At 45.5% G+C, this 26,146-nt stretch overlaps 16 protein-coding genes and 1 non-coding gene across 17 annotated transcripts; 5 read left to right on the top strand and 12 right to left on the bottom strand.

The window, feature by feature from the left end:
* Positions 1 to 106: 106 nt before the first annotated feature.
* MSB2 (Msb2p) lies at positions 107 to 3,751 on the bottom strand (the record flags this gene model as incomplete). Its single annotated transcript, XM_037283003.1, has 1 exon — positions 107 to 3,751. The coding sequence occupies one exon, from the start codon at positions 3,749 to 3,751 to the stop codon at positions 107 to 109; it is 3,645 nt and encodes a 1,214-aa protein (XP_037138899.1).
* Positions 3,752 to 4,342: 591 nt separating this feature from the next.
* On the bottom strand, positions 4,343 to 6,139 carry SNU71 (Snu71p; the record flags this gene model as incomplete). The annotated part of the gene is made up of 1 exon (XM_037283002.1): positions 4,343 to 6,139. One exon carries the CDS (start codon positions 6,137 to 6,139, stop codon positions 4,343 to 4,345), a length of 1,797 nt encoding a protein of 598 aa, XP_037138898.1.
* A 160-nt stretch (positions 6,140 to 6,299) lies between these two features.
* On the bottom strand, positions 6,300 to 7,466 carry MCY1 (putative cysteine synthase; the record flags this gene model as incomplete). Its single annotated transcript, XM_037283001.1, has 1 exon — positions 6,300 to 7,466. The coding sequence occupies one exon, from the start codon at positions 7,464 to 7,466 to the stop codon at positions 6,300 to 6,302; it is 1,167 nt and encodes a 388-aa protein (XP_037138897.1).
* A 272-nt stretch (positions 7,467 to 7,738) lies between these two features.
* HG536_0C03900 (uncharacterized protein) lies at positions 7,739 to 8,050 on the bottom strand (the record flags this gene model as incomplete). Its single annotated transcript, XM_037283000.1, has 1 exon — positions 7,739 to 8,050. The coding sequence occupies one exon, from the start codon at positions 8,048 to 8,050 to the stop codon at positions 7,739 to 7,741; it is 312 nt and encodes a 103-aa protein (XP_037138896.1).
* A 310-nt stretch (positions 8,051 to 8,360) lies between these two features.
* Positions 8,361 to 9,713, bottom strand: NMA2 (nicotinamide-nucleotide adenylyltransferase NMA2; the record flags this gene model as incomplete). The annotated part of the gene is made up of 1 exon (XM_037282999.1): positions 8,361 to 9,713. One exon carries the CDS (start codon positions 9,711 to 9,713, stop codon positions 8,361 to 8,363), a length of 1,353 nt encoding a protein of 450 aa, XP_037138895.1.
* Positions 9,714 to 10,043: 330 nt separating this feature from the next.
* On the bottom strand, positions 10,044 to 10,143 carry HG536_0Ctrna6S. Its single transcript is given in 2 exon segments — positions 10,044 to 10,089; positions 10,106 to 10,143. It is a non-coding gene; the product is annotated as a tRNA-Ser (tRNA).
* Positions 10,144 to 10,489: 346 nt separating this feature from the next.
* On the top strand, positions 10,490 to 10,750 carry HG536_0C03880 (uncharacterized protein; the record flags this gene model as incomplete). Its single annotated transcript, XM_037282998.1, has 1 exon — positions 10,490 to 10,750. The coding sequence occupies one exon, from the start codon at positions 10,490 to 10,492 to the stop codon at positions 10,748 to 10,750; it is 261 nt and encodes an 86-aa protein (XP_037138894.1).
* A 96-nt stretch (positions 10,751 to 10,846) lies between these two features.
* On the bottom strand, positions 10,847 to 11,629 carry ECT1 (ethanolamine-phosphate cytidylyltransferase; the record flags this gene model as incomplete). The annotated part of the gene is made up of 1 exon (XM_037282997.1): positions 10,847 to 11,629. The coding sequence occupies one exon, from the start codon at positions 11,627 to 11,629 to the stop codon at positions 10,847 to 10,849; it is 783 nt and encodes a 260-aa protein (XP_037138893.1).
* A 235-nt stretch (positions 11,630 to 11,864) lies between these two features.
* On the bottom strand, positions 11,865 to 12,599 carry HG536_0C03860 (uncharacterized protein; the record flags this gene model as incomplete). Its single annotated transcript, XM_037282996.1, has 1 exon — positions 11,865 to 12,599. One exon carries the CDS (start codon positions 12,597 to 12,599, stop codon positions 11,865 to 11,867), a length of 735 nt encoding a protein of 244 aa, XP_037138892.1.
* Positions 12,600 to 12,714: 115 nt separating this feature from the next.
* On the bottom strand, positions 12,715 to 13,434 carry PRP18 (mRNA splicing protein PRP18; the record flags this gene model as incomplete). The annotated part of the gene is made up of 1 exon (XM_037282995.1): positions 12,715 to 13,434. One exon carries the CDS (start codon positions 13,432 to 13,434, stop codon positions 12,715 to 12,717), a length of 720 nt encoding a protein of 239 aa, XP_037138891.1.
* Positions 13,435 to 13,602: 168 nt separating this feature from the next.
* On the top strand, positions 13,603 to 14,799 carry TFG2 (transcription factor IIF subunit TFG2; the record flags this gene model as incomplete). Its single annotated transcript, XM_037282994.1, has 1 exon — positions 13,603 to 14,799. One exon carries the CDS (start codon positions 13,603 to 13,605, stop codon positions 14,797 to 14,799), a length of 1,197 nt encoding a protein of 398 aa, XP_037138890.1.
* A 240-nt stretch (positions 14,800 to 15,039) lies between these two features.
* RPL38 (60S ribosomal protein eL38) lies at positions 15,040 to 15,276 on the top strand (the record flags this gene model as incomplete). Its single annotated transcript, XM_037282993.1, has 1 exon — positions 15,040 to 15,276. The coding sequence occupies one exon, from the start codon at positions 15,040 to 15,042 to the stop codon at positions 15,274 to 15,276; it is 237 nt and encodes a 78-aa protein (XP_037138889.1).
* A 133-nt stretch (positions 15,277 to 15,409) lies between these two features.
* PEX30 (peroxisome biogenesis protein) lies at positions 15,410 to 16,942 on the bottom strand (the record flags this gene model as incomplete). The annotated part of the gene is made up of 1 exon (XM_037282992.1): positions 15,410 to 16,942. The coding sequence occupies one exon, from the start codon at positions 16,940 to 16,942 to the stop codon at positions 15,410 to 15,412; it is 1,533 nt and encodes a 510-aa protein (XP_037138888.1).
* Positions 16,943 to 17,196: 254 nt separating this feature from the next.
* CWC24 (U2-type spliceosomal complex subunit CWC24) lies at positions 17,197 to 17,910 on the top strand (the record flags this gene model as incomplete). The annotated part of the gene is made up of 1 exon (XM_037282991.1): positions 17,197 to 17,910. The coding sequence occupies one exon, from the start codon at positions 17,197 to 17,199 to the stop codon at positions 17,908 to 17,910; it is 714 nt and encodes a 237-aa protein (XP_037138887.1).
* A 31-nt stretch (positions 17,911 to 17,941) lies between these two features.
* On the bottom strand, positions 17,942 to 20,197 carry CUL3 (cullin CUL3; the record flags this gene model as incomplete). Its single annotated transcript, XM_037282990.1, has 1 exon — positions 17,942 to 20,197. One exon carries the CDS (start codon positions 20,195 to 20,197, stop codon positions 17,942 to 17,944), a length of 2,256 nt encoding a protein of 751 aa, XP_037138886.1.
* A 150-nt stretch (positions 20,198 to 20,347) lies between these two features.
* SWC4 (Swc4p) lies at positions 20,348 to 21,793 on the top strand (the record flags this gene model as incomplete). Its single annotated transcript, XM_037282989.1, has 1 exon — positions 20,348 to 21,793. The coding sequence occupies one exon, from the start codon at positions 20,348 to 20,350 to the stop codon at positions 21,791 to 21,793; it is 1,446 nt and encodes a 481-aa protein (XP_037138885.1).
* Positions 21,794 to 21,848: 55 nt separating this feature from the next.
* MMS22 (Mms22p) lies at positions 21,849 to 26,087 on the bottom strand (the record flags this gene model as incomplete). Its single annotated transcript, XM_037282988.1, has 1 exon — positions 21,849 to 26,087. The coding sequence occupies one exon, from the start codon at positions 26,085 to 26,087 to the stop codon at positions 21,849 to 21,851; it is 4,239 nt and encodes a 1,412-aa protein (XP_037138884.1).
* Positions 26,088 to 26,146: the final 59 nt, after the last annotated feature.

The following is a 26,146-nucleotide window of genomic DNA, read 5'->3' as shown; positions in this document are numbered from 1 at the left end:
AAATGTTTATAAATGTTACATGAGGATATAGATCTCTTGCAGAGACGAATAGCTTGGATAAAAGGACATGAAATGAAACGGTCCCAAACGCGATTTCTGCGCTTAATCAGACTTCGTTCCATCCTAAAGAATTTTGGGAAGCGATGGGTCCGGAAATTTTGGGAACCGTAGTAGCTTTCTTGCCGATCTGAGCCACACTAATGTCGGGTCCAGCGACATCGTAATAATGGCTCTCATTCATCCAATTGTTGATTCTCATAGAGGGTGTTATTGATTCCTGATCATTGATTACAGCTTTTTCTTGTCCCTGAGAATATCTGTCGCTACCAGAGTCACTGTTGCTATCACTAGCTTCGTCTGCGACTTTATTGCAATTTTTCGCAGCTTGGCGCCTAATGATAAAATATCTTATTAGCAGAATCATCAGGGCGATATACGTGCAACCACCAACGACAACGCCGATAACGAGACCTATGATTCGAGATTTGCTAGAAGCGGCACTGCTTCCTCCGCCGTTTGTGGATTTCAGGTAGGAGCCCAGAGCACCAGTATCAGAATCACCTTCTGAGTTTGTAGAGCCTCCTGCACCCGATTGAGATGGATCACTGGTTCCCGAGCCAGAGTTCACGGCACCTGTTGACAAAAGCCCAGTGAGAGGTATCGACGGATCAACTAAGTAAGCCAAGTATTTGGCTGGCCCATCATTCGCTGTGTACAAAACACTTGACGAATTCAAGATTAAGTCTGAAAGTGCTGATATCTCGGAGGTTGGGAAGTACACCTCAGCAACAGTTGCCAAATAATTGATCGACTTTGATTGCAGAGGTACGAGCTGCAAAACAGAAATATTCCGATATGTCTCGAAAGGTGTCGTCAACATCTCTGGTAGAAAGGCAAAGATCTGGGCTGATGAAATGGGATTGGACACGACAAAGTTATAGTTTAGAGCACTCTTGAACCCAAGCGTTATTAGCGAGTAACCGTCAGGCTGAGCAACCTGGGTAGCTGCTGCAATGGCTTGAGGCAACGTTGCAGTAGCTTGAGTACCAGTAGCAGTTGCCGTTTGTTGAGTAGTTTGAGTCACAATTTGTGTAGGCATCCACCATCTGCCACTAGAGCTTGTCGAAGATGAGGCAGAAGTTTGTGATACCAGAATTGACGAAGACAAGGTAGCCGTAGGTGGTGGTGGACTTGGTTGAGGAATTGAAGTTGAAGAATAGCCTGAAGCACTCGAAGGCTGCTGCGTCACCGGTGCAACCTCCGAGACGGAAGTGGGCGAAGCCGTGGCAGAGGACTCAAAGATACTTTCGGTCGCAACTGATGAAGAATCGGGATGGGAGCTCTGGATTGAGCTCTGACTGCTGATAAGAACACTAGGGATAGAAGATGGAACTGTTATTTCTGAGCTTGCCCACTGAGACGATGATGGAGAGGAAGAGTAGGATGATGATTCTGAAGAGAACAGCTCACTGGTTGAAAGCGCTGTTGAATATGGCAAGGATGAGCGCGTGCTTGGCTCCTCAGTGACTGATGAGGTTGAAGATGAAACGAAAGAAACGCCGGGTACCGTGCTAGAAGTGCTAAAATCAGAGATTGAAGATGTTGGAGAATTGGGAACATCAGTGCTCGATGACGCCTGAGCTTGAGATGGTATTGAAGTTGGAGAGGCCAGAGTGGAAGTTGTAATCACAGAAGATGACTCTGAGGAAGCCGGCAAGGAGGAACTTGTTGAAGTTGTGTAGCCTTCCGCTGAGGAAGCAGGCGCGGACAAACTGCTTGGGGATACGCTACTGTCCGTAGGAGTCACCGATATCACCGAGCTGTACGATGCCACATCAGTCCCTGAGGAGGTAACAGGTACTGATGAACTAGATGGTGTCATGTAACTCTCTGTGGAGGTAACAGGTGTCGACGGACTAGATGGTGTCACATAACCTTCTGTGGAGGTAACAGGTACTGATGAACTAGATGGTGTCATGTAACTCTCTGTGGAGGTAACAGGTACCGGCGAACTGGATAACGTCACGTAGCTTCCTGAAGAAGGAGTAGCTGAGGATGAGACGGCATCCGATGAACCGGTTGGTATTAAGCTCTCCGTGGAAGCCGCCGGTACTGACAAGCTTGTCGATTCAAGATATCCTTCCGTAGAGGAACCAGAGGTAGATGGGTTTGTTAAAGTCTCACTGGAGGATGAGGGAATCGTCGGTGACATCAGAGATGACGATGAAGTTGGCACCATTTGCAAAGAAGAGGTGACACTAGTAGGCTCAGAAATAATCGAGGAACCTGACGTTGAGGATTGTGAAGCGGAATATAGGGTCCAGAACGGTTCAGGAGGCATAGAGGAGGGACTCACCGCCGATGATTGTTGAGAAGTATATTCAGGACTCCAAACTGACTCAGAAGAACTCGAAGTAAAAGGAGACGGTATCACAGTCAAGGTGAAACTTGAAGAAGACGATACAGTTGCACTGGAAGATTCCTCCGTGGTACTCGCTGTACTCGACGCTGATGAGGCCAGCCATACAGATTGGGATGATTGGACGGAGGACAAGTCTGCTAGCTCAGAGGATGAAATCGAGGCTGATAATGAAGTCTGAGATTCCGAAGATGATGTGACTGCGAGAGTGGTTGACTGAGAGGACAATGAAACATCCTGAGTGGGCGACGCCACTCCTGAGGTCGAAGAAGAAAGTGATATCGAGCCTGACAAGGATGTTTCTGATGATGTCGAACTTGAGGTCACTGGAAAAGTTGTCAACGAAGTGGTTTGAGAGGCAACAGAACTGGAAAATATTTCGGATGATTGGACAGAAGCCGCTGAGAGAGCTGACCAACTAACTGGCTGAGCAGAAGTCGGAGAAGAGACCTTTGGCGTTTCAGTGGTGAAAGGATTCAATGAACTCAGCGTGGGATACATCAAGGTTATAGAAGGTTGAACCAGCGGCGTAGAAAACTCAGAGGAGATTGTGTAAACTTCTGAACGGGTATTGGAAGGTGTAGGCCAAACGTAGGATTGGAAGCCAGATGTAGTTGATGTCTGCGAAGAAGGTGAAGTCGAAGGAGTCGAAAAGTCAGAACTTGTAGCCGGGGAGGACACTGTCCACGTACCTATTTTCGAAGGGCTTGGAGCAGATGCTCCCCACCATTGTGCTATCGTACTCTGCGCGCTGGTCTCTCCGTTGCGGTCACTCGTCGAGGAAGAACCCGACAGACTGCGGCCAGTGGGTGCGACACCTGGAGCCGCGGAAACAGATGACACAAACGGCGAGGATGCAGAGTTAAGCGACGCGGTAGACTTGGTATTTTGTTCATTGATATTCCTACCACTTGGTCCCTCCGAGGAGATGACGTAAACCGAGCTTGATGGGCTCGCAGAAAAGATGTTGTCCCACTGGAAGCCGCTCTGAGACGACGTGGTTGGTTGACTAACCGTCACTGCCGAATAACTAGACGAGCTTCCTAACCAGAACGGCCATGTGTTGGAGGTAGCACTACTTGTGCTTGTTGTGTCCTCATGCGGACCAAAGTTGAGAGAAGAGGACGAAGGAATGACCACATTGGGAGAACTTGAGAGCGTCGTCTGCAGTCTCGTTGTCGGCGTCTCCGTATCGATTTTGTAGATGCTCCCGGAAGACGCAGCAACAGTATCGGTCGAACTTGTCGCATTTCCCCTGTTCAACTCAATAAAAGCCGCTTCGGAGAGCTGCAACAGCAGCGCAACTTTTAAAAGTCCATAAAGAGCGCTCATGACTCGTGATTTGGAAGCGAAAGGAAGAATATCAGATTACCTGTAAATGAAAGCGAAAGGAACGAATAATTTAGTGGGTTAGGGCAGATAGTATTCTTCAAGGCGTATATTCCACCTTTAAAAGGAGCAAAGGTTTCCTGTAAAACCTTTACACAAGTCTCAAAGTAAACCTTGAATGTGCTAGGATATCCAGAGTTTTTTCTGCCAACAGATGAATCTTCTTCAGCACTGTTGTCTCGCGAGCAGAGTAGAAGCTATCGAGCTCTTTACGCAGACAGAATACAAGTTGAATAGAGAACTTGTAATAAATAACAGTGAGTGCAACAGGATGTTGTCAAAGAATCCCATCGACTAGCAACTGTCAGATGCAATACTGCTGGAAGTAATGCTTTTCAAATTCTTGAGGTTCGAGAATCTGAAACGGCGGGACTTGGCGTCTCCCGATTCGGACATGTGTCTAAATTAGTTTCGTGCACCTTCCTGATCGGGAAAGCGAGTATTGATCGCGCCAGTTGTATCACGTGACTTCAACATCTCATAGTGCCAAGATGTGTTTCAGTTGAAAGGTATAGTGGGATATTCTGGTGCAGGTTATACCCAGCTGTTGCTGGACCAGATCGCGTCGACAATGGTGACTGCTTCTTCGTCAAATGTTTCCTTTAGCTCGTCCAATAGGACCTGTTTACTCTTGTGCTCGCGGATGTTGTCGAGAATGTACTGGACCAGCTCATCTTCGTAGACACCGAGATATTCCTTGACTAGTTCATCCACTAGGCGGCTCTCCTTGAGTTTCTCTATGTAGGAATCGAGTTGCTCGTCTTGGAAGGGTAAGACATCTGGTAGAGGCTGTTGTGCCGCGAGAGTTTGCGATTCCTGGTTTTCCCGTAGGTCTCGAGTCGCTTCTTCATCGTTTGCCTCGAGGACTGATTTTTCAATGGCCTTTTTGAACGCAAATTTGATCTTGACTTGCTCTGAGGCGGCTTCAAGAGCCTCCTCTGGTTGTTTCTCGTGTTTCTCGGCCTTGGAAGTGGCCTCAGCGCTTGGTGGCAAGGCTTCTGTTGGCTCTTCAGACCCGTATTTGTCTCGATCGGCAGCATCCTTTTCTTCTTCAGCTTGTTTGAAAGACCTGTGGTGATCGTAGTAGGGGTCGCTGGCCCGGTGTAGCAGTTCTTTTAAATGAAGCGGTCTTTCGGCGATCAGCGTCTGCTCGTAGTTTTGCTGTCTTGAAATTTCTCTCTGTAGCGAAATTAATCGAGGCTCTATGTCGTTTTGGAGCTTGCGAACAGCTTCCTCGTATCTCAAGTGTGACTCCTCTTTGATACGGTCTTGCCGTTGCCTTTCGATCAAAAGATCGTCCTCATTAGTGCCTCCATCCTCGGTTTGTTCATCGTCGCTTTCATCACTTTCAATTTCATCAGGGCCTGACTTATCTTTTGCACTTTTCCGTATCTGATCGAATATTCTCATTATTTGATGTTTCCTGCGCCTGTTCTCTTCATAAGATTCGCGTACCCTTTTCTCCCTCTCAATACTCACCACTCTTGTTCGAAAATCAATGATATCCTTGCACAACTGTGGTAAAGACTCTGAAGGAAGGTCGCTCAGGGTATTGAGGTCTACTTGATAATCCGAAAAGTGATCGAAAACGCTCTCGTCAGTCTTACCACTACTGTCATCAGAGCCTTCCAGTGTCTTCAGGAGCTTTAGCAATTCATTTCTGATTTCCTCCTGGCCTTCTTGCTTTGCCTCTACGTTGCTATCTTGAACGAACAGCCTTGTATTCGAGTCAATGTGGAACTCGACTGCATATCTACCAGATTCATCGGCTGATGGGGCAAATAAAATCTCCAGTGATTTGCTCAGCATAGCATACACCTTGTCATCAATCTGACCAAATCTAAAATAAACATCCTGCGTCTGTAACTCGAAAAACCGTACATTTGTCCAGCTCTCTATGTTAACCGTTTCTTCAATACATTGCCATGTCAGTATACGTTTGATACATTCAGTCAAAAAACGCTCCAAGCCCTCATTCGAGAGCTTATTCGGCAGTCCCCGTAGGGAGATTGTATGGAGTTGCTGTTGCAATCCAATGGGGAAGAACTGCTTCAAGCTTTGATATCGACCCTTCAAACCAGCGGCTTCGTTTTCTTCGGCCGTTGAGCTTGAAGAGAGAATAACTGTTGGTTCTTTAGCTTCAGCAGGCGTACCATTATCGATTATTTTCTGCTGGAGATTCGCAGATCCGTTCAGTTTCTGTAGCGACTGCTGGAACTTAGGCACATCGGCGCGTAATATTGGTATATAACCAGCCTTTTGCGAATCAGTTTTCCACGATTTTTTGGAAAGTAAGTACAGCTGCGGTGAAACGTAGACGATATCGCTCATATCCTACAGTTAGAGCTTACTTACTTGTCTCTTTGATGATCTTGATTTCGTAGTATGCTCTTTCTATAATATAACCCTCTTTTCCTATTGTGAAAAATTGAGTCGTCAAGATAGTATGCATATAAAACACATCTAATATGAATATAAAGAAATACCCAGACTACTCTCCTATTACTTGCTCTAGCGTAATATTGGAATCGACCTCTTTAGCGAGTTTCCAGAACTTACTGAGATGTCTTGAGCCTGCGTCGCATGCAATTATAACAATGGTCGTTCCGGGCTGTACTTTCTTCGCCATCTTTACGGCAGCGACAGCGTTAATGGCTGTGCTGCTACCGGTAAAGATTCCATCATTCACCATGAGAAATTTGGCCATTCTGAGTGCCTGATCGTCGGTGACACGTACACTCTCGTCGATGTAAACCTCCCCGAGCTGGAAGTTCCTCGTTATCCTGTTCAATCCTATACCTTCCACAATAGTGTCCACTTGATGCCGTCTCCTGGTTCCCTCCTTCTCTACGATATCGTACATGACCCCGTAGTTTATCCTGTTGTAAAAACCTGAACCTTGAGGATCAGCTAGCACAACAAGAGGTTTCTTCTTCATCTTTTCCTTCAAGAACCTAGACACACCTGTTATGGTACCGCCGGTACCGCATCCAGCAATGAAAACACCTAACTTACCGCCCGTCTGCTGGTAAATCTCAGGTCCCGTTGTCTCATAGTGTATCCGCCAATTTGCCTCGTTCTCAAACTGATCGGCAAATACACCACGCTCTCCCTTTTCCACAGCTAGCTCACAAGCTTTTTTGGCAGCATTAACATACTGGTTTGAATCCACAATACTGGCAGGTTTCACCTTGTTGACTACGGCGCCTAAACTTTCCAAGAGGGCAAGCTTTTCATTGGAAGTATCATCTGGTAACGATATATGGGCTTTATAACCTAGAGCATTGCATAGCATGGCGATCGAGATACCTGTCGATCCGCTTGTGCCTTCGAACACCCATCCAGGTTTTCCCCTAACAAGTTCGCCCTTTTCTTCAGCCATTTTAATGACATTGTAGGCGACTCTGTCTTTCGCACTGCCTGCCGGATTGCACAGCTCCAACTTCGCGTAAACATTGCAGCCAGTTGCATTTGATAGCGATTTTATGAGTACCAATGGTGTGTTCCCTATCAACTCCTCAACACCCGTCTTCACTGGCGGTATTTTTGATTTATGCACGATTCGACAGTACTTGTAAGCGGAATAGCAGGCAACCACAATAGATAGGACACTCACAGCGTCCTTCCATGACCCCGAATTATCACGAAACGAGACCATGAACGCTCGGGAAATGCTATGCCATCATTCAACGAGATGGTTAGCATTTAATTCAACTAGCATAAGCTAAAAGCTTCATCTATATTGAAATGCGAGCACGTGACTCGGATGCCCTTGTACTTTCAGACTCTTTTGAAGCTCATCTGCCATCTCCTGGGGCCTTCAAGTTATTCTGCTATCTCTTCCGAATTTCGGGCTGTTATTTTAACGTATGTATGAACTTTTGGTTTGTGTCAGAATAATTAATATGAGTTAAGTGATATGCGAAATAATTAATATGATCCAACCCGGTTAAACATTTCTTGCGAAGTAAGAAGTCTGTCATTTCTCTTCAGCGGTATATATGCATGAAGGTATGACCAGGTTGTTGTTCTTTTAAACCAATCAACTTCCTGTTGTGCTTTTCTTTTAGCCGAGCCTTTTAAACCGCCTTGACGTTCGAACAAAATTCTTGCTCTTTCGCGTTCAAATTGAGCTTGACAGCAATTCAAATAGTCGTCTTGTAGTTTCGGTGGTAATCTACTGTATTCGAGGTAAGTGAGACACGGGTAAGTGGGTGCTTTATTGCTGGTAACCTCGGTCATATCTCACGCTATTGAACTGATTAGTTATCGAAAATAAGTCACAGGGCCTGCTGTATACTTGTATGTTATTTGTTCTTTAGTAGCTGATGTCTTTTTAAGACCTTTTTTGTTAATGACAGTGATTTTTTCACTGACACTTGATGATGCGAAACTTTGGTTTGTTTCCCCAGCTAAACAATAAAAGACAGGTTTTTGAAGGTAGTCATAAAAGAATATGTAGACTGGGAAGAAACAACTTTGGAAAGCTCATGTATTGTTACCTATAGAACAAATAATGCACTATGTTACAAGCGAGGTTAAAGACACCACATTAATCTTTATTCCCCATTACCTGCTTAACAGGTTCAGTCTGGTTAACGTATAGTCCGTGTTCCTGGATGTAGCGAATCACAGAATTTGGCAGTAGATATTGAACCGACATGTTACGCCTGAGAAATAGTCTAACTTTTGTGGATGAAATATCGTTGTAAATTAACTGTTTGATCACCAGCACGTTTCTCCTGTGTTCATACATAATATCGTGTGACAACAGGAAAGACCGCACATCGGACCCCGTTCTCTCAAGGATCAAACAGCCATAGTTACCCAATATGTGATGTAAGTCTGCGTCAGCCCAGACATTTGGCTCACCCATGGACTCGATCAAGTCACCGCCCGCGAGTAGCATGATCTTGACGCCCATCTTCTCGCCTGTTACGGTACGCACTCCACCTCTCTTGACATTGATTTCATGGTTGAAGTGGTCTAGGACCTTGGCAGTTCTTGTGTAAGTCGGCTGCAAGGACTCCCAAGCATCTACCATTAACCATGATGAGGTTCTCTCACACGCCAGCTCACACATACGAACTCTGTGTTTTGCAGCGGCTAAACCCTGTTTCTTGTAATTATCGCTTACTGGGGAGTAGTAACCTCCGATGACCTCAAACCTTGTTTGTTCACGAATGGCATCTAAAGCCATTTCAAACATTCTCAAATGCAAATAGGTGATAGGGGAGAACGAGCCGCATGCCACGATCACCAAGGGCAACTTGTTAGGATCCTGCAGTTTTTTGGCCAGCCTATGAGTTGGGAACTCGTAATCCTCCAGCTTTCTCGCTTGACGAACAATTCCATGAGGCACCTCCTCCAGATCTGCAATCTGGTTTTTCAGCACTCCGATGCTCACGCCGCCCATACCTTCGTCACCGTCCTCAATAGCTAAGCGCGAACCAATATCCAAGGTTCTATCTATCTCATCGGAAGTGCCCTTTTCTTCATCCGGATCGTCATCCTCTTCCTCCCCGCAATCCTCTGTGTTTGACACCTCCGCAGACAACGGTTGGAAATCTGTTGTCGTCCAAGGTATGTGGTTCGGATGACGACTCGAGCGGCCGCTGATAGTAAACGCACCTTTTGGGTTCTTCGAGTGGCGTGTCTTATGACTATGTCCAGATTCAGTCGAATCCGATTTTGGGTTGAACGCCGTCGTCTTTTCCTGAGAGCTAGTGGGCTTCTTGCTAGCATTCAAAAGATTGAAAGGGGCATCAATTGACGAACTACGATCTGCCAAGACGTAGGGTACGATTGGTTTCGATTTTGGAATCGTCGAAGTCGGATCCGGAGGTGGGTGCGGTTCTTCATCGGCCGAAGTTGGTTTGAAATTGGGTGCTCTAGTTGGATCCATACTCTGTAAAGCTCACTTCACAAAAGGCTGGTAAATCCTGGGAAAAGATATGTTTTAATGTATAATCAATTATTCAGAAACAAGGACAACTGGTTAATAAAGCTTCAATATATTATGCCCTCGAGGCCTCGGCTGTATCATCCAAGCTATGTAAAAAAGCGCAGTTTGTCGGGCTTCAGGACCTGCGTGAATGACGAAAAAATGCAGTAGAAATCGGAATAAGCGTCAAGGAAGCGATTTGACCACCAAGAAGCATCGAAGAAATTACGATTTTTAACGCTTCTAGAAATGTTAAGAGCTGATTAAGACAAATCATGTGAAAAAAAATGGCGTCACAGACAGGATTCGAACCTGCGCAGGTAAAACCCAATGCCTAGTTGCCACTAATGATAATAGCAGGGCATCGCCTTAACCACTCGGCCACTGGGACGATTGTTGGTTGTGAAAATAATCTAAAATATTTCACAAAACGCGGTTATTTCGACGTTTTTTGCCACTTATTCCGTCGTTCCAGCCACACTTTAACGACGGCTTGTTATGTGGTGTACTAGTGGAAACAGGGAGACCCACCAGAGTAAAAAGGGGGGCGGAGGGGTAAGGGCGGTCATTTAGTGGGGTAAAAGAGGGAGATGTCGGCGGCAAATGGTCTATATAAGGAGCAGTTTTTGTTGGATATGTATAGATATTAGCACCAGTTGTCTCTCTCGAAGGGAACTACCGCATTCATCATTGAATTGCATTTGCATTAGCACATACACAAACTCAGGAACAACAGCATGACTAGAACCAACAAATGGACAGAACACGAGGCCAGACCTGACCCAAAATACTTCACCCATGCCGGAAACTTTGGTGAAGCACCTAACAATGTCAAGAAACAAGGCTCCGGCAAAGGTAATTGGGGTAAACCCGGTGATGAGATCAACGATCTGATCGATTCCGGGGAGGTCCCTCAGGTTTTCAACAAGGCCAGACGCGGTTCCAACACCCAAACCAACGAAAGAAAGTTTGAGAACATTCAGCATTATCAAGTCTAAGTACTTGTGAATTACCCTTTTCTGCATATACACTTTTAACGATTAGTTTCTTTGTATGAGATCTAGTTTATCTTCTAACGACTCTATCATTATACCCTAGACAATCGGCATGCCTTTACGAGCGTTACGCTGCTCGTATATATCCCGCTGATCGAGGACTCTTTTCACAATGATGTCTCTGTTCAGATATTGAAACCCGCTATTATCTTGTGGGAGTGATCTGTCGTCAATGAGATACTGCGCCGGGGGGCCCTGTTGACCCGCAGTAAGAATAACGATTCCATCGATGTGCCTACAAGATAGGACGCTTAGTGATCGCTCTTTGAGACTCATTATACAGTCATCGTCGGTTTCGATCACGGCAATAACTCGAGCATCGCTGGGCGCCGCGGCTCTTATGCGAGCTAATTGCTCGATTTGACCCATATGGAAAAGATCGAAGTTGCCTCTAACAAACTTACAATTTTGCGGCTCGAAGCTGTATCCACCTCGAACCAACGGCTCCTTTAGATCGTTCTCGAAGACGAAACAATGTTTGCTAAAACCGTCAGGTCCGGTACTGTACGACTGTAATTCGTCGGGGGAGGGCATTTCCCAAGATCCCTTTCCCCTGCAGGTAAGGATCCTGTGGATAATCTCTGTGGTGCTGACCCCGGGCGTTCTCTTGACCACTTTGAACCTTCCCAGATCCTTCATTACCTGATAACAGTCCTTCCCGTCTGCTGCTAGCGTTATATCGTCTCCATGGACCACATACCGGCAGCCGCAGCGGTCTAACCAGTCCGGCTGCGTGACGTAAGGAGCATCTTCTACCACTTCTCCACACCAACGGTTGGCCCTCGTATGTTCGTATCGCTCACTGGCATTCATCACCGGCATCGAGCCCTTGTTGAACTTTATGTCCTCATCATTATGAACTCCACAGAATAGCACTCCCGTGGGGCTGCTGATCGTTCGGCGTGCCTGTAGAATCGCTCCAGCATGTCCATGATGCGTAAAGTCAAAGCACCCGTCGATCTACACTAGATCATCACTCAATTGAGCCCCAGCCATGTCTCCTTCCGCTCGTTGCCCTTATATCAATGATCTCGAAGGTTTAAACACTATGTACTTTTCATAGGTACGGTCTCTGCGCACGTGCCGCTTGAGGAGGCCTTTGATATACCGGCGGAGGAGGTCTCACCTGTTGCTGTTGTCGAGGAGCCCGCTGGTATTGCTGCTGGGAATGGTAAACAGCTTGTTCCGTACGCTGGGGTGGGCGGTCGTAGTGCTGTTGCACTTCCGTACGCTGGATCGCCTGCTGTTCTCTCGTTCGCTTCTCCATGGCCTCCCTCTCGTAAGCCCTCTTACTGACGAAGTTGTAGATCATCGCACAATTCCGCGTGGAACTGGCATGCAGCCACGAGAACAAGATCCCCAGAATCGGGATCAGACTTATTGCCAGATCAATACCGATGTTCCCATGCAGTTTCACTAGAAGATCGGGTGGCAGATGGAAGTGTCTGTCTGCATAGTTGATCAGCTTACCGTGAACCCAATACATCAGGGCAGGTCCAATCACTGGGATGATAGCCATGATCGGCGCCCACCCAACACATTGGGTCCAGCAGCAACACCCACAGATACTCCGGTCGTGGGACCACGCCTTGTTCTGTAAGCTTTTCCAAGCCTTGCTCTCTTGTTTCGAACAACAATCGGGCAGTCTACGGCGCACTTGCTTCCCATTAGGCAGTTTCTCGTAGAACGGATCTTTTGTCGGCTGAAAGTTCTCTTCAGCAAATTCAGTCGCTCTATCCTGCAGGTAACCCTCACCCCATGAGGTGAGCAGGCCGGTGACAAATCCCGACATATATTGGCTGTAACTTCACAGGCTCGTCGATCAAAGGATCTAACGGATCAACCTCTCATAAGCACTGATCAACGCCGAATGCCTCGACAAAAAGACCGCGAAGTGCAATCATTTCTCACGTCCTGCTCAACCACTCATGGAATGTGATCAATCTCTTTATGCTGGTGATCCAGAGCCTTGTTATCTCGTCCACCATTACGTTGGCAACCTGGCCATCCGAGCCCTGAATCTTAGAATGGGCACTTCGCGCATGGATGCCTACGCTAGTCACTCCAATGGGCCACGCAACATTACCGATACTCAATTTCATGTACGATTCGATTGCCAGGTTGTTTTGGTTGGGCTGCTGCAGGTGGTAGAGAACGCTAGCAAGTGAAATGACCAGATCGTCAGACAACGTCGCTCGACGTAGTTTAACCAGCAACGGGAACAGCGCCTTCTTGGTCTCCAAGAGCAATTCTGAATTATATTCTTCCGAGTGCGTATCCCATTGGGAAAGAATATCATGGATAAACAGATTGCATTGCAGGGACAACCGTTTCAGCTTTGCCGGGTCTCCGATGTCTCTTGGATCAATTTTTCTAGCGACCTTCGCATCACCAGCAAGTATGTTTTCTACCCTCTGTGGTCGGCTCTTTAATCTTTCGATCTGTTGTTCAATCGAGACTCCCCCTTCTGATTCGTCGGCATGGTCCTCCTGTTCCTTACCTTCGACGTGTTCTTTCCTCTGTGGGGGTGGCGACTCGGGACGAGGCTTCTCAGCTGCCGGTTTTTGTAGCTCTTCTTGCTTCTTGGCTATTTCATTCTTCAGGAGGCTAGCAAGGTCAAGACTCATCCGATCCGTCGAAAGAGCGGTCCTATTTCTGCCTTTGTTCCCTTTGCTGTTCTTGTTTGTAATCGGTAAGCTTTCAAGAACCAAAGGTATACGAAAGAACTAACTACTTTGAGCAAGTCAGAGAGAGAGAAAGGATAGGCATTTTGAGCCTAGGGAGCCGCTATAAAGATGTCTCAGAAGGAAAGCAGTGCTTCTGTTTTGACTGCAGCGCCAGCCAACGATTCTGGCGACGAATACCTCTCACAGGAGGAAGAAGTATTCGATGGTAACGATATCGAAAACAATGAGAACAAGGTCTATGAAGAGTCGCTGGACCTGGATCTGTCTCGTAGCAACAGGAAAGTGTGGTTAGTTCGCTTACCCATGTTTCTCGCTGAGAAATGGAGAGATCGTAATAACATCCACGGCCAAGAACTCGGGAAGATCAGAATAAACAAGGATGGAAGTAAGATCAAGCTGGTCCTCAACGAAAACGATAACGATACGATACCGCATGAATACGACCTGGAACTGACAAAGAAGGTTGTGGAGAATGAGTACATTTTCACCGAACAAAACTTGAAGAAGTACCAACAGAGGGTCAAAGAGTTGGCTTCTGACCCGGAGAAGCAAAGACAGGCCTATCTGAAGAAACAGGAGCGGGAGGAAGAACTCAAAAAGAGACAGCAACAGCTAAAACGCAGAAACAACCGCAGAAAGTTCAACCATAGGGTCATGACCGACCGAGATGGGAGAGACAGGTATATCCCATACGTCAAGACGATCCCCAAGAAGACCTCGATTGTCGGGACGGTGTGCCACGAATGTCAAGTGATGCCATCGATGGACGACCCTAACTACCACAAGATCGTCGAGCAGAGAAGGAACATTGTCAAGAACTACAACAAGGAGAGAATCACCACCTTGGACCAAACGGTAGGTGTCACGATGAGCCACACCGGTATGTCCATGAGATCAGACACTTCCAACTTCTTGAAAGTCGGTCGTGAGAAGGCAAAGAGCAGCACGAAGTATATCCGTATGCCCAAGAAGGAAATTCTGGACTACCTGTTCAAGCTATTCGATGAGTACGACTACTGGTCCCTCAAAGGTCTAAAAGAGAGAACCAGACAACCCGAGGCTCATCTAAAGGACTGTCTTGACAAGGTTGCCACATTGGTCAAGAAGGGGCCTTACGCTTTTAAGTATACCTTAAGACCGGAGTACAAGAGACTCAAGGAAGAGGAAAGAAAGGCCACACTTGGCGAGCTTGCCGATGACCAGACGGGCAGCGGCGACGGCTCCGGTTTCAACTCCTACGATGACCAGAATCAACGTGAGGACGGTGAAGGTGAAGATGAAATTGAAATGGAAGATATCGTGTGACTGTTCGAAATTGTACATCTGTACACCATTGAGTTTCATTTGAATTTCGAACTTTTTTTTTTCACCATCTAAAGCGGGATCGATGAGGCGACGCATCGCAGGTTGGCAGCTGGCGACCTGAAACTTGCCAGGGCAGGTGTCAGTTAGCGTATATTCTGGAGGCATTATTGACATTACAGTGCTGTATTGAGGGATCTTTTGGCTTCTGCTAGAGAAGGAAAGGCAGCATTACCAGAAACAATGGCTAGAGAAATCACCGATATCAAGCAATTTTTGGAATTGACCAGAAGAGCCGACGTTAAGACCGCCACTGTTAAGATCAACAAGAAGGTCAACAAGGCTGGTAAGTCTTTCAGACAAACCAAGTTCAAGGTCAGAGGTTCTAAGAACCTATACACTCTAGTTGTCAACGACGCTGGTAAGGCTAAGAAATTGATCCAATCCATGCCACCAACTTTGAAGGTCAACAGATTGTAAGCTCCACTACGGTCTATATATATAATATATTAATCTGAGAATAAATGCATGTTTTGTTTAAAAACTAGAATTGCAACTGAATGGGAAATTAGAAGGAAAAGAAAATAATGGCTTACACACATCATTACAGGCGTTAAATGAGCTTCTTATCGTGGGCACCATTGGAGGCGGGACTCTCATCGCGGTTCTCCTTCGCGGATTCGGTTGAGGGTTCATCCAGCTCCTCATCTGGTGGGATTATGTGAACGTTATCAACATCGCTGAAGGAAACTCTTCTTCGGATATCGAGATCGTTTCCATCCTGATGGGAAACCTTAGTAGAGTCTTTCCTGCGCTTATTGCTTGGGATGAATTTTTGAGAAGTTTCATTTGCATGCAATGAGAAATCGGACGTCTTGCCTGTCTCTAGCGGTATTTCGGGTTCTATTAAATCTGAATCACCCGTTCTCATTAGCTCTGCCGTCCTTATCCACCTCCTTCTTCTTGTGTATTTGGAAAAGGAATCCTCCGTCGAGGGTTTCTTCCACGTATTATCGTAGTAGATGAAACCATCGTCTGCATTTGGTGACGCCGTGGTCTTTGGTCTTGTGCTTGAGAGCTGGATGGCTCCGTCGTTGGTCATGTCCAGCCTCCACGTCTTGTCAACCCATTTCCACATCATGCCAGAGTTCTCTTCAGGCAACTGGAAGTTCTCCGGCGAAGGCGCTTCATTCAAAAACTCGTCCGTCCAGGCAGCCCTTTCGTAGCTTAACATGCTTGAAGTCCAGCCGATTCCCAACCAGCGGCGCTGATTCTCGTAAAGAACATAAGTAAATTTTATTGGCTTGCCATCGTTAGCGGTAGAACCGTCGTTCAAACTAGACAATTTCTTGACCTGCTTTTGCACAGCGGCAAAGATGCCCTGGTCCTTGTTGACTCCGCCGAGATCAAGCCCAGTGACATAAAAGACTAGCAGTCTGACCATTTTAAACCTCCACAGCAGCCGCCTGGCGATGATCGACCACGGCGAATGATATGTTAAGAGGTAAATTCCACCCACCAGTAGCACTTTGCGCGGTGGCATTATGAACAGCGTTATCAACACATAGATCGGAGAGAGGAAAGCGGTTGTGAAGAGGAGCTTCTTGATATCTTGGGCACTCAAAATAGTTACAGGCGATAATAGCATATCCGCCTTCGTGATAACTCTATTCATGGTGTGTACAATGTCGTCCAGCGTTGGCTGTGAACTGAGGGTTTCCTCAACATGCTTGTCCAGCAGAGAATAGCCCCAGAGTATCGCCACCACTACCAAATGTCCAAAATACCTGGCAATATTTTCAAAGTACGATACAATCATCGTGTATATCATCACCGTTAGGATACTTGGCCAGACGTCCTCTCCAGTCCAAGTAACCACCGAGAGAAATCTATCTGCCACAATCAAATTCGGATACAGATTCACCATAGCTTTAGAGATAGTTGGTGGCGTTGATGTCAGCAGCGGCGACGATACCACAGGTGTGATGTTTTGCGTCTCATCGGAATATCTTCTCTCCGGCACTCTGCCATTTCGCTTCTTCAACGCACTTCGAATTACTTTGGTAGTATCGCCGCCAAGCCTAGTCGCTGGCGGATCCACAAACTGCGCCCTTGTCTCACGCTCCTTAGAGTTAGTCTCACTCATTGCATCCAACCTTGATCCAACCTATGCCAGGAAAACGGCAAACTTCCAAAACTACCGATCAGACACTGAAATATAGTCCAATAGACCACCAAACCACTTCAAAGAAGCTCTCTAGACTCTCGCTTGATGCCTTTGCTGATGAAGCTTTCTCCGTGAGGCCTGTTGAGCAATCAAGATGTTGAAATTAAGGAACTTGACTCAACAAAACACTTCGCTAGGTACAGAGAATCTGCTTAAGGACCAGGAAGAGCTTGATGTTCAAGAAGAGGACAAGTGGTAGTGACAGTAACAGAAGGAAGAAAGTCCGGCTGGAAGTTGACCGAGAGAAGAGCGATGAGATGTCCTTGAAGACGCAGACCGAAGCTACAAAAATTGACAATGATGCTAAGGGCACTAGTGGTACGGGTAAACGTGGTGGTGACGAGGTCTTGAGGTTGGGTGACGATAGCGACGATGAAAGGAAGTTTACTCTGTCGGTTAATGATGATGCGACCAGAGAAGATAGGCTTACGGCAGAGCTGCAGAATTCGAGCAAAGGTTCCAAGCGAATAGGACAGCCTTCAAATGTACGAACGACTCTACTTATGGACTATCAGCCGGATGTGTGCAAGGACTACCAGCAGACGGGCTACTGCGGGTATGGCGATAGCTGCAAGTTTCTGCATACAAGAGATAGTTTCAAAGGGGGCTGGCAGCTTAATCAGGAATGGAAAATAGATTCAAATGAGGCGACCGAAGAAGCGGGAAAGCCCGTAGATCTGTCTGAAGTGCCTCCAAAGTGCGCTATCTGCGAAAAGGAGTACAAGAGCCCGGTTCTCACTTCATGCGGACATTACTTTTGCAGCGGTTGTTTTACCAAACGTGTACGACAGGATTCCAAGTGTCTGATATGCGGGCGTGATACGCATGGCGTTGCCAAGATGGCAAATAATTTGAGAAAACTGCTCAAGGCGAAACAGTCGAGTTGATTGAAATACCTTGTCAGGTCTTTAACGTCGGTTAGGAAATGTAGTGGTATATAGATAGGTTTTCCGGATCCCGTTGGACATATTCTTTCTCCATTAGATAATTCATACTTTTCTTGAAAAGCGAACTGCTCATGGGGAAGCGGTTCTTGACTTCTTCTGCGACTAAGCTCGCAAGGTCGTTGTGCGAAAGGCGTTGGTGAGACTTAAGGAGCCGCACAATTGCAGCGTTAGTTTCATTCAATCTTTCGCGTTTTAAAGAATCTTGGACGAGATCCACATTCGAGTCGGACCTTGATGGCGGAAGTATGCTTGCAACTGGCTGAACTTTGACTTTCCTGGTTGGCGCCGTAAACGAGTAATTGATTGTAAACTTATCATTGCGGGAAATGCTGCGCGAACTGGGCTTCTTCCTCAGTATACGAGATTTCGGTACGAGCGTAAGGGACACCAGATGCTTCAAAAGCTCTTGCTCGGGTATTCTTGTTTGTTCTTCCATCATTTCCAGCGTAAGCTGGTCAAACTTATCGAATAAGAGACAGATAACGGCCGCCGGAATCGGCATGCTAATGTCATGATAAGATTCATCAAATTGAAGCCCTAGTTCGATATAACCCAAGTTATGAGCCCACTGTAAAGTCCTTTCACTGTATTTCTTAGCGTAATAAGATTCAAAGTCTAATTTCAATTGTTCCAACTGGATTGGTAGGATGATATCATTCTCAGAAGCACTTGGGGCCTGGAAAGACCAAGAGGTCACTGTCAGAACTTGAGGCCTAAAATCAAGCGCATTTGGCCAACGATCTTCATCTATACTGTTCTTAAAAGCGCGAGAAATTTCATTCGAGACGCCTATGTCCCGGAGCATACCATCTAGCTTAGAAGTGAAAAAGACTCCCAGCTCATCTTTGATGCGCTTCACCATCCATCTTTCTACTTCGATCATAGATCTATGTTGCAGCAACCTTCTCGACATCTGTTGCTTATAAGCATTGACGAAAAGGTCCTTTTCGGATAACAACTTGAACAGCTTGACAGATGCCTCTAGATCATTTTTGACTCTCTCAATCTCACGCTTCGGCTGTGTCATCTTAAGGAGTACGTCCAAATATAAGGTTATAGCATCGGTAGCCTGCTTACCTTGCTGGTTCAAAAATTCCGAAAACACGTTGTCTAACAGTCCTGCACTATGGTAGGGATCTTTGGAGCTCTCGGGGTCCAGAATGTCGGGGGAAAATCCCACTTCCCTCAAGAATCTGTCGTATCTATCGTACAATTCAATGAGGCTTGCGGTCCATTTAGCAGCCGCCTGAGTTCTTTTCTTAGAATTCATATCAAGATTCAATGAGTTCGCATCGTCTCGCAGGCATTTCTTAACCGCTTCCGTAAGTCTCTTCGCATATTCGCTGTCATCCGAAAGCTGACACAGTTCCTTCATCAACTCAATACCATTGGTATCTATAGCTAAGCGTACTAAAGTTGGCTTGTCATTGAGGAAGTCGGGATTCCACAGCAGCACTTTATCTAGCATCGCGATAATCTTGATTGTGCTATCGTTGTTCAGGACCTTCGAATCGAGCTCATATTCAAAGTTCCTAAGTTTCTTCATGTATTCTAAACGTGCCACCGAGTCCAGATTTTTATTCTTCAGCACAGACTGATAGTATTTCTCAGTCTCTGCCAAGAGCAGCGGTTCGAAATGATTAACGAAGTAATTATCTTTTTCCTCAGCCAAAGTTTCCATTATGCCCACTAATTCCTTACAGAGGTGGGCATTGGGTCCATCCAGCGACTGCTTGAGACGAATATTGTTAAACTCTTGAATCATCGCCTCATCAATCGACGCCGATAGTGGCAGTACGATTCTTTCCTTGAACAACCGCATTGCGAAGTCATAAGTCTCGGGCTTCATCTCCTGTTTGCAGTAAACTTTATCCATATAGATCATAACATCACTCAATAGCTTGAAATGAACGCATTCTTTCTCCCATTCCACGCATAGAGCGTCCAAAAGTTCATAGCCCTTGCCCTTGTAATATTCCAGATCCTTCCTTCTTTGATCGAGTATCTTCCCAATGTGAAGCTCCACTACCTCAAAGACCTCAGGGCCCTTTTTTCTCAGAGTAAGAGTGTAAACAAGTCTGTAAAGATGCTCAAATGACAGCCTAGGGTAGTGTTCTAAGCAAATTTCATCGATTGCTTGACCTAAGGAACTCAACAAGCTCTCCGCACTCTCTTCAAAATTGCCGAGTCTATTTGGAATGCGAATCTTAGTCCTCTTGCTAGCCATTTCAGAGATCCGGCCAGGTAACTGCGTCTTCTAGAGCTCCTTTTATGAGTTGGTATTAATCTCTTATCATTATATCGCCTTTTAATAATCTATGCTCAACACTGGAGTTGATAACAGTAAGATCAAAAAAGACCAGAAGACCGTAGTCTAATGTCGTCGTCGGATATTTTCGATGTGCTGAACATCCAGCAAAGATCCAAGAGTCCAGGGAGTACCGCCTCCCCAACTCCAACTGCTGTTAGCAGTGGAACGAACGGTAACCGGACTGCTAAACCGCAAGTTACCGGTATGCAAAGAGAACTTTACAGTTTACTGGGTGAGAACCAACCTCCAGTAGTTATACAGCCAAGCAATAAGTTTAAGGAGAAATTAACTGCTATCACTAAGCCTTCACCTTGGACCAACGCACCTTTCAAGGCAAACTCTACGGTGACATTACATCATTGGATCAAAGGTACGAAAGAGTCGATTGGATCTGAGCCTCAGGAGTCCCAGTATGCGAAACTCAATGTTCACCTAACCATTCCTAAGTTCAATAAAGAAGAATACGAAACGTTTATGACAAAGACAGATGAGCAGAAGCAAGACGTCGCCAACCAAACTGCAGATACGATAAAAAAGGAAGAGAATACGGGGAGCCCTGGCGAGTCATGGAGTTTCGATGAAATCGACTACCTGTTCAATCTTTGTAGGCGATACGATATGAAATGGTTTGTCATTCATGATCGGTACTCTTTTGGCAAGCCTCGAAGCTTGGAGGATCTAAAAGAGAAATTCTACGAAGTTTGCAGGAACTATTTCTCCACCAACTCTCCTAATGATCCCATAATGGAGAACTTGAACTATCCCAGGGAAAAGGAACTTGAGAGAAAGAAGTATCTGCAGAGACTACTTGCCAGATCGGCGGCGGAAATTGCTGAGGAGGAAGCCCTGATAATCGAGTCTCGTAAATTTGAAATGGCTGCTAAAAAGACGTTAAATGAAAGAGAATCGCTGCTGCGCCTGTTGGATTCGCCGAATTCAGATCAATCCGTGTCTCAATACATGACTTCACAGGGAATCGCTCAGCTCTATGGAAGCCTTCTCTCAGACAAATCGAAGAAGCGGAAGCACAATTCTGTTGTGCCAGAAAATCCTTGGATGAAACAGCAGCAACAGTTTGCGCAGCAAAGGCAGCAATTGCAACAAATGCAAGATAAAAGACAGGATGGCCAAGATCTTGGATCCCCCCGGAAAACTAAGAAGCAGAAGCAAGAAATTCAGACGGCTATGAAGCGAAAGGCAGAAAGTGTATACGCAGAGCATCTTCTTAAAAATTTTAGCCCTGAGGAAAGAGACGCATTGGGAGTCATTACTCATGGTGATAAATTACCTCCGGGAGTATATCTGCGGTCGTCTAAGATTTCTACTTTCAAGCCTGCTCTTCAGAACAAAGTTGCCGCAATTTTGCAGGAGCTGGATTTGCCCATCAGACCTGCCATGCCCACAGCCAAGGTGATTAACAGACATGAGGAACTACTCAAACGCATAACAACCCTAGTGGATCTCAAAAAACATCTCGATAAGCTGGAAGCTGAGAAAGCTATCGCAAAGTGATTAGAGAATCTATCACTTGTGTATACAAAATATTGATATTATGATTGTTTCCTTTTCACAAAGGTGCTCTCCTGGTCTCCCTTAATGATATCAGTTTCTCCAATTTTGAATAGTCGGGCTTCGGTTCATCGAAATCAACGTGTAAAGTCTGGCCAGCAGTCTCTATCACGAGTTGATCGATTCTTTTCGAGAGAGGGCTAATTTCCTTTACGTTATCTTCCAAAGAGCCCTGTAGGAATGCCTTCGAGAGGCTAAGTAACGCATCGTATTCTGAAAAGCCCTGCGCAATTTGAAGAATAATAATCTGGAAGCGGACGCTCTCATGAGCATAGGCTCGATTACCGGAGACTTTAGACAAAGACTTCAAAGGGAGCCGTTGACATATTAATTTGAACAACCGGCACTGCTCCAAGAATTCATCTGCTGTGACCTGCCGAAACCTAGCTATCAGGACTTCGTTGATTAGTCGTAAGTAATACGCTACAATTCCGATTTTGATATGAAGAAATTTGTCCTCTCTTTCCCCAGTTAGATGGGCTTCTATTAAGGACACGAAGAACCGGAATGGATTTGCCAGCACCGGGAAGATAAAAAGTGATTTCAACTTGCCCAGGTAATTGGATACTTCATCAGAGGTGACTGTCGCATGGATAAGTCCACTTTCAATGAAACAGGCTTGCGAAATAGAGTCGGCACATAATTTGAGCATATCTCTAAAGGAACTCTTGTCTGTCTCTTCGTTCGATATTCCTAGCTCTCTTTTCAACGCAAGGAAGTCATGGCTATTCTTGATTTGATCAACAAAATCGGAGTTGAAGAATTTGATTATCTTCGTGGCATAGCTTTTTTGAATGGCATTCTTCTGATAAAGTTCTCTAACCTGTGCTATGAGACTGAAAATCAAATCATTGTAACACAATTTCTTAAGGACTGAGACAAAAGGTCCCAGAATGCGGAGTCTGCTATCGACAGTGCTTCGAAAATCAGAGGCAGATTTTGTTCCTGTTTCCCGATCTATCAAAGTGGTGATGAATTTAACGAACAGAATACTTTCGTTTTGAAAGAAGGATGCTGTCGCAGTTTCAAAGAGTGATCTTTTTATCAGCCCGAAGGATTGTAAGTCACAAAGTTCCGTTACTTTCTGGTCAAATTCTAAGCGACCAGTGAAGTTACTCTTTATATTGTTGTAAACGAAAAATGACCACCAAGTCATCACATTATGCTCAATAAGAAACTTTCCAATAGTGCAATAATGCCCTACCCAAGTATTAGAATTTTGGACAAACTTTTGCACCGTCTGAAACAGATTGGCATGAACCCAAGTAGGACCTAAGGTCTCTAAATTTTTTAGGTAGATATGCAACATAACCTGTCTCTCTTTTGACCGACCTTGCTGTTCACAAAGCACAGGGAAGCATGGGTATATTGTCTTCAGGAAAGTGGAAGTTGAGTTATCGAATGACTCGCAGGTTTGCTTCAACCGCTCCAAAAATCGAATAAATATAGTCTTTGTAGTCTCGTTCTTGGCAATGAGGGCGTCAAATATCGAAAGAAACATTTTCGCCTTGAATGGAAGTCTCTTATGGCAACTGATCTCCAGCAAGGATAGCAAACCATTCAAAATTGACTGGCAAATCCGCTGCAGCGTTCTATCATCTCTGAAAGCCAGATAGTCGGCTCGGATCAGTGGTCGAACAAGGTCCGCTAGCCTCTTTTCAGAATTTAGATCTGAACGCTCTGCGAGGAAAATAAGCAGATTAAGCCTGTTGATTAACACCGATACAGAATCATTGGACGATATCTCACCCATGGGCATGATTTTTTCAATAAAAACCTTTGTTAATTTGATTGACCGCAAGAGAAGAAGATATTTATTGAATACCGTCCCAGAGGCTGGAACCTGTCCTTGTGAATACACTACACCGTTTGAATCAGAAGCTTCTTTTTCCTCCTGGAAATCTTCAAATCTTCTTCGTCTAAGGATGCGCTCAATGAGTAAGACGACGCTACTCGTCACCTGCCATTCGTGCTCGCTCACACAATAGTGTATGAAAGCAAGCGTCTGGCTCACTGCTTCGTAGTCACTGCCAAATTTGAGGATACCCCAATGTGCTTCTTTAATTGGAAAAACGTCCAGCAATATAAAGGTAAGGGCTGCAGGAAAAACCTCGTTCTCTAGACGTTGCCAGAGCGCTATTTTAGCATCCAATATGCGTATCACTATAGCCAAAATTTCATATGCTTTAATAAGATAATGTTGATCAGCGTTAGACAAATGTTGTTGCGAAATAGCAAGTAGCTTGAAAAAGGACACGATATGATCGAGTATTGCGGATTCGATTTCGCATTTGAAGCTGCCCGATACGCTTGAATATTTGGCAATTTCTAGAAGCATCAATTGACATACTGCAATCTGGTAAAAATGAATGATCTTTATATTTTGCCGTAAAGAGTTCACTTTGGACCTGAATTCTTTATGGAATTTTGAGATCGGTTCGTATGCTCCTTTGTTGTTCAGATGAAGCAAGAACGCCGTCAATGATTCGCTTACTTCAACCAGCTCTTTATCCGTTGCACCCCGGTGAATTATATGATCAAAAATTTCAGTAATATCTTGATCGATATTGCTACCTTTTAATTTGGATAAAGTAAACTGTCTGTCGGCTATTTCGATCTTGACAATATCTGGTATCTCAACATCCTTCCCCAACAAAAGGGCATCAACAGCAGTCGAGAGACATCCGTCATCCTTTGGTTGTTGTCCAGACGGCCATTTATCAAGAATATTTTCGCTACCGATTCCTGCTCCATTGGTTGGCGAAAAAGCATAATAGCGACTTAAGCCCTCAACCACCGTTGTAAACTTATTCACAGGCCTACTGAGGTCTGAGTGCTGTTTCGGCTGTATTCCAAAGAAGGGTTCCCTAGTCTTTTTTCTGACTGCGACCTTATTCTTTCCTCTGCTGTCTTCAGGTACTCTTGTATTGGCATCATGGTTGATTTCAATGGTATGCTCAGCGGGTGCATTGTCTTTGACATTGTCACTTGTACTCGGAGCTTCTCTTCGTATGCGTTTTTTAACAATTTTAACATGCTGTTTCGTTTGTCCTCCTCGCTTGCTGTTGCGGTTATATCTATTTCTTGGTTGGATACTTCGAGTTAATGTTCGAAGCTTTGAAAAGGCCGGCCTCTTCATCAGCATTCTATCAATTGTCATGCGACTGTCTTCTTCAGCGGCAATCCCGCCATCGGCTGATGAATCAGAATCTGTTTTAACGTCTACAACTTCTGAAAGTGGCCTGAAGTTGATAATTTCAGTTTCTTCAAACTCCTCCTTAGATGAGCTGCGACGGCTCTGATCTACAGTCCATGTTTCCTGAACCTCTAGTGAGCTAGTAGATGATGTTTCGTCCCCATACTTATCCTGATAATAAGCACTCATTCTCTGAAGCTCATCCATATCATCCATCAATTGAGCAGATCTTGAAGCGTATTGATCTGCTGCAGCATTGCTCACTTCTGTTACTTCATCATCCGGCACAATCAAATCATTCATTAACTCCATATCCTGGTTAGATTGTCTGCTGCTGAAGGTCTTTCTCTTGGCAAGGCCCTTCCTGTTTCCTTGTTCCAGTCTTCTTCTTTTGATGGATGAGTGACTGACACGCTTCATCGATTTCTCCCAAGCAACCCTGGGAAGGACACCACGATAACCTCTCTCAACGTCAACCATCTTCCCTCTAAACACAATGCGATTGTTGTCCGCATCCCGCGAACGGCTCTCGTTGGCTTCAGAATCTACTAGCGATCCCGATCTCCCAATATACACCTTCATTGAATCCCCATCTGAATCGCTACTGCCACTTTCTTGACTTTGCCACTCGTCGGTCTCGTCTGCCGCCGGTTCAGGATCTCTGGCTTCGACGGTTAAAAGCCTTTTCGGCACTCTTACCTCTTCTGAAACGGTATCAAAGGACGATATGTCAATACCTTGCAGTAATTGCTTATGCTTGATTCGCTCCAGGCTATATGGCAACTTCTGGATCGCCTTCCTTTTCCTTAGATACGGTCTGCGACCTCCATTCGAATGTACAGCCTCCCGATCACATAGAGAGCTCCCAAAAGCAGTATCAGAGCCAGATCCCGTTACTTCTCTCGATCTCCCGTTCCAAATTGATGACGACTTGATCTCTTCTTTAGCCTTCAGTTCACCGTGAGGACTGAAGATAACCTCCTCTATCCCGTCGTCCCCCGAATCTCCTACCACGGAACTTGAGGACTCATCCCAGCTCATAAGTAGGCCTTTTTCCACGGTTAGCACATTAAGCAGTCTTAGTGTTCGTTAGTGCTAGT

Source organism: Torulaspora globosa, chromosome 3, assembly GCF_014133895.1.
Source record: "Torulaspora globosa chromosome 3, complete sequence".
Taxonomy (NCBI): Eukaryota; Fungi; Ascomycota; class Saccharomycetes; order Saccharomycetales; family Saccharomycetaceae; genus Torulaspora; species Torulaspora globosa.
The sequence above is the reverse complement of the archived record's forward strand: the minus strand, read 5'-3'. Positions and strand labels throughout refer to the sequence as shown.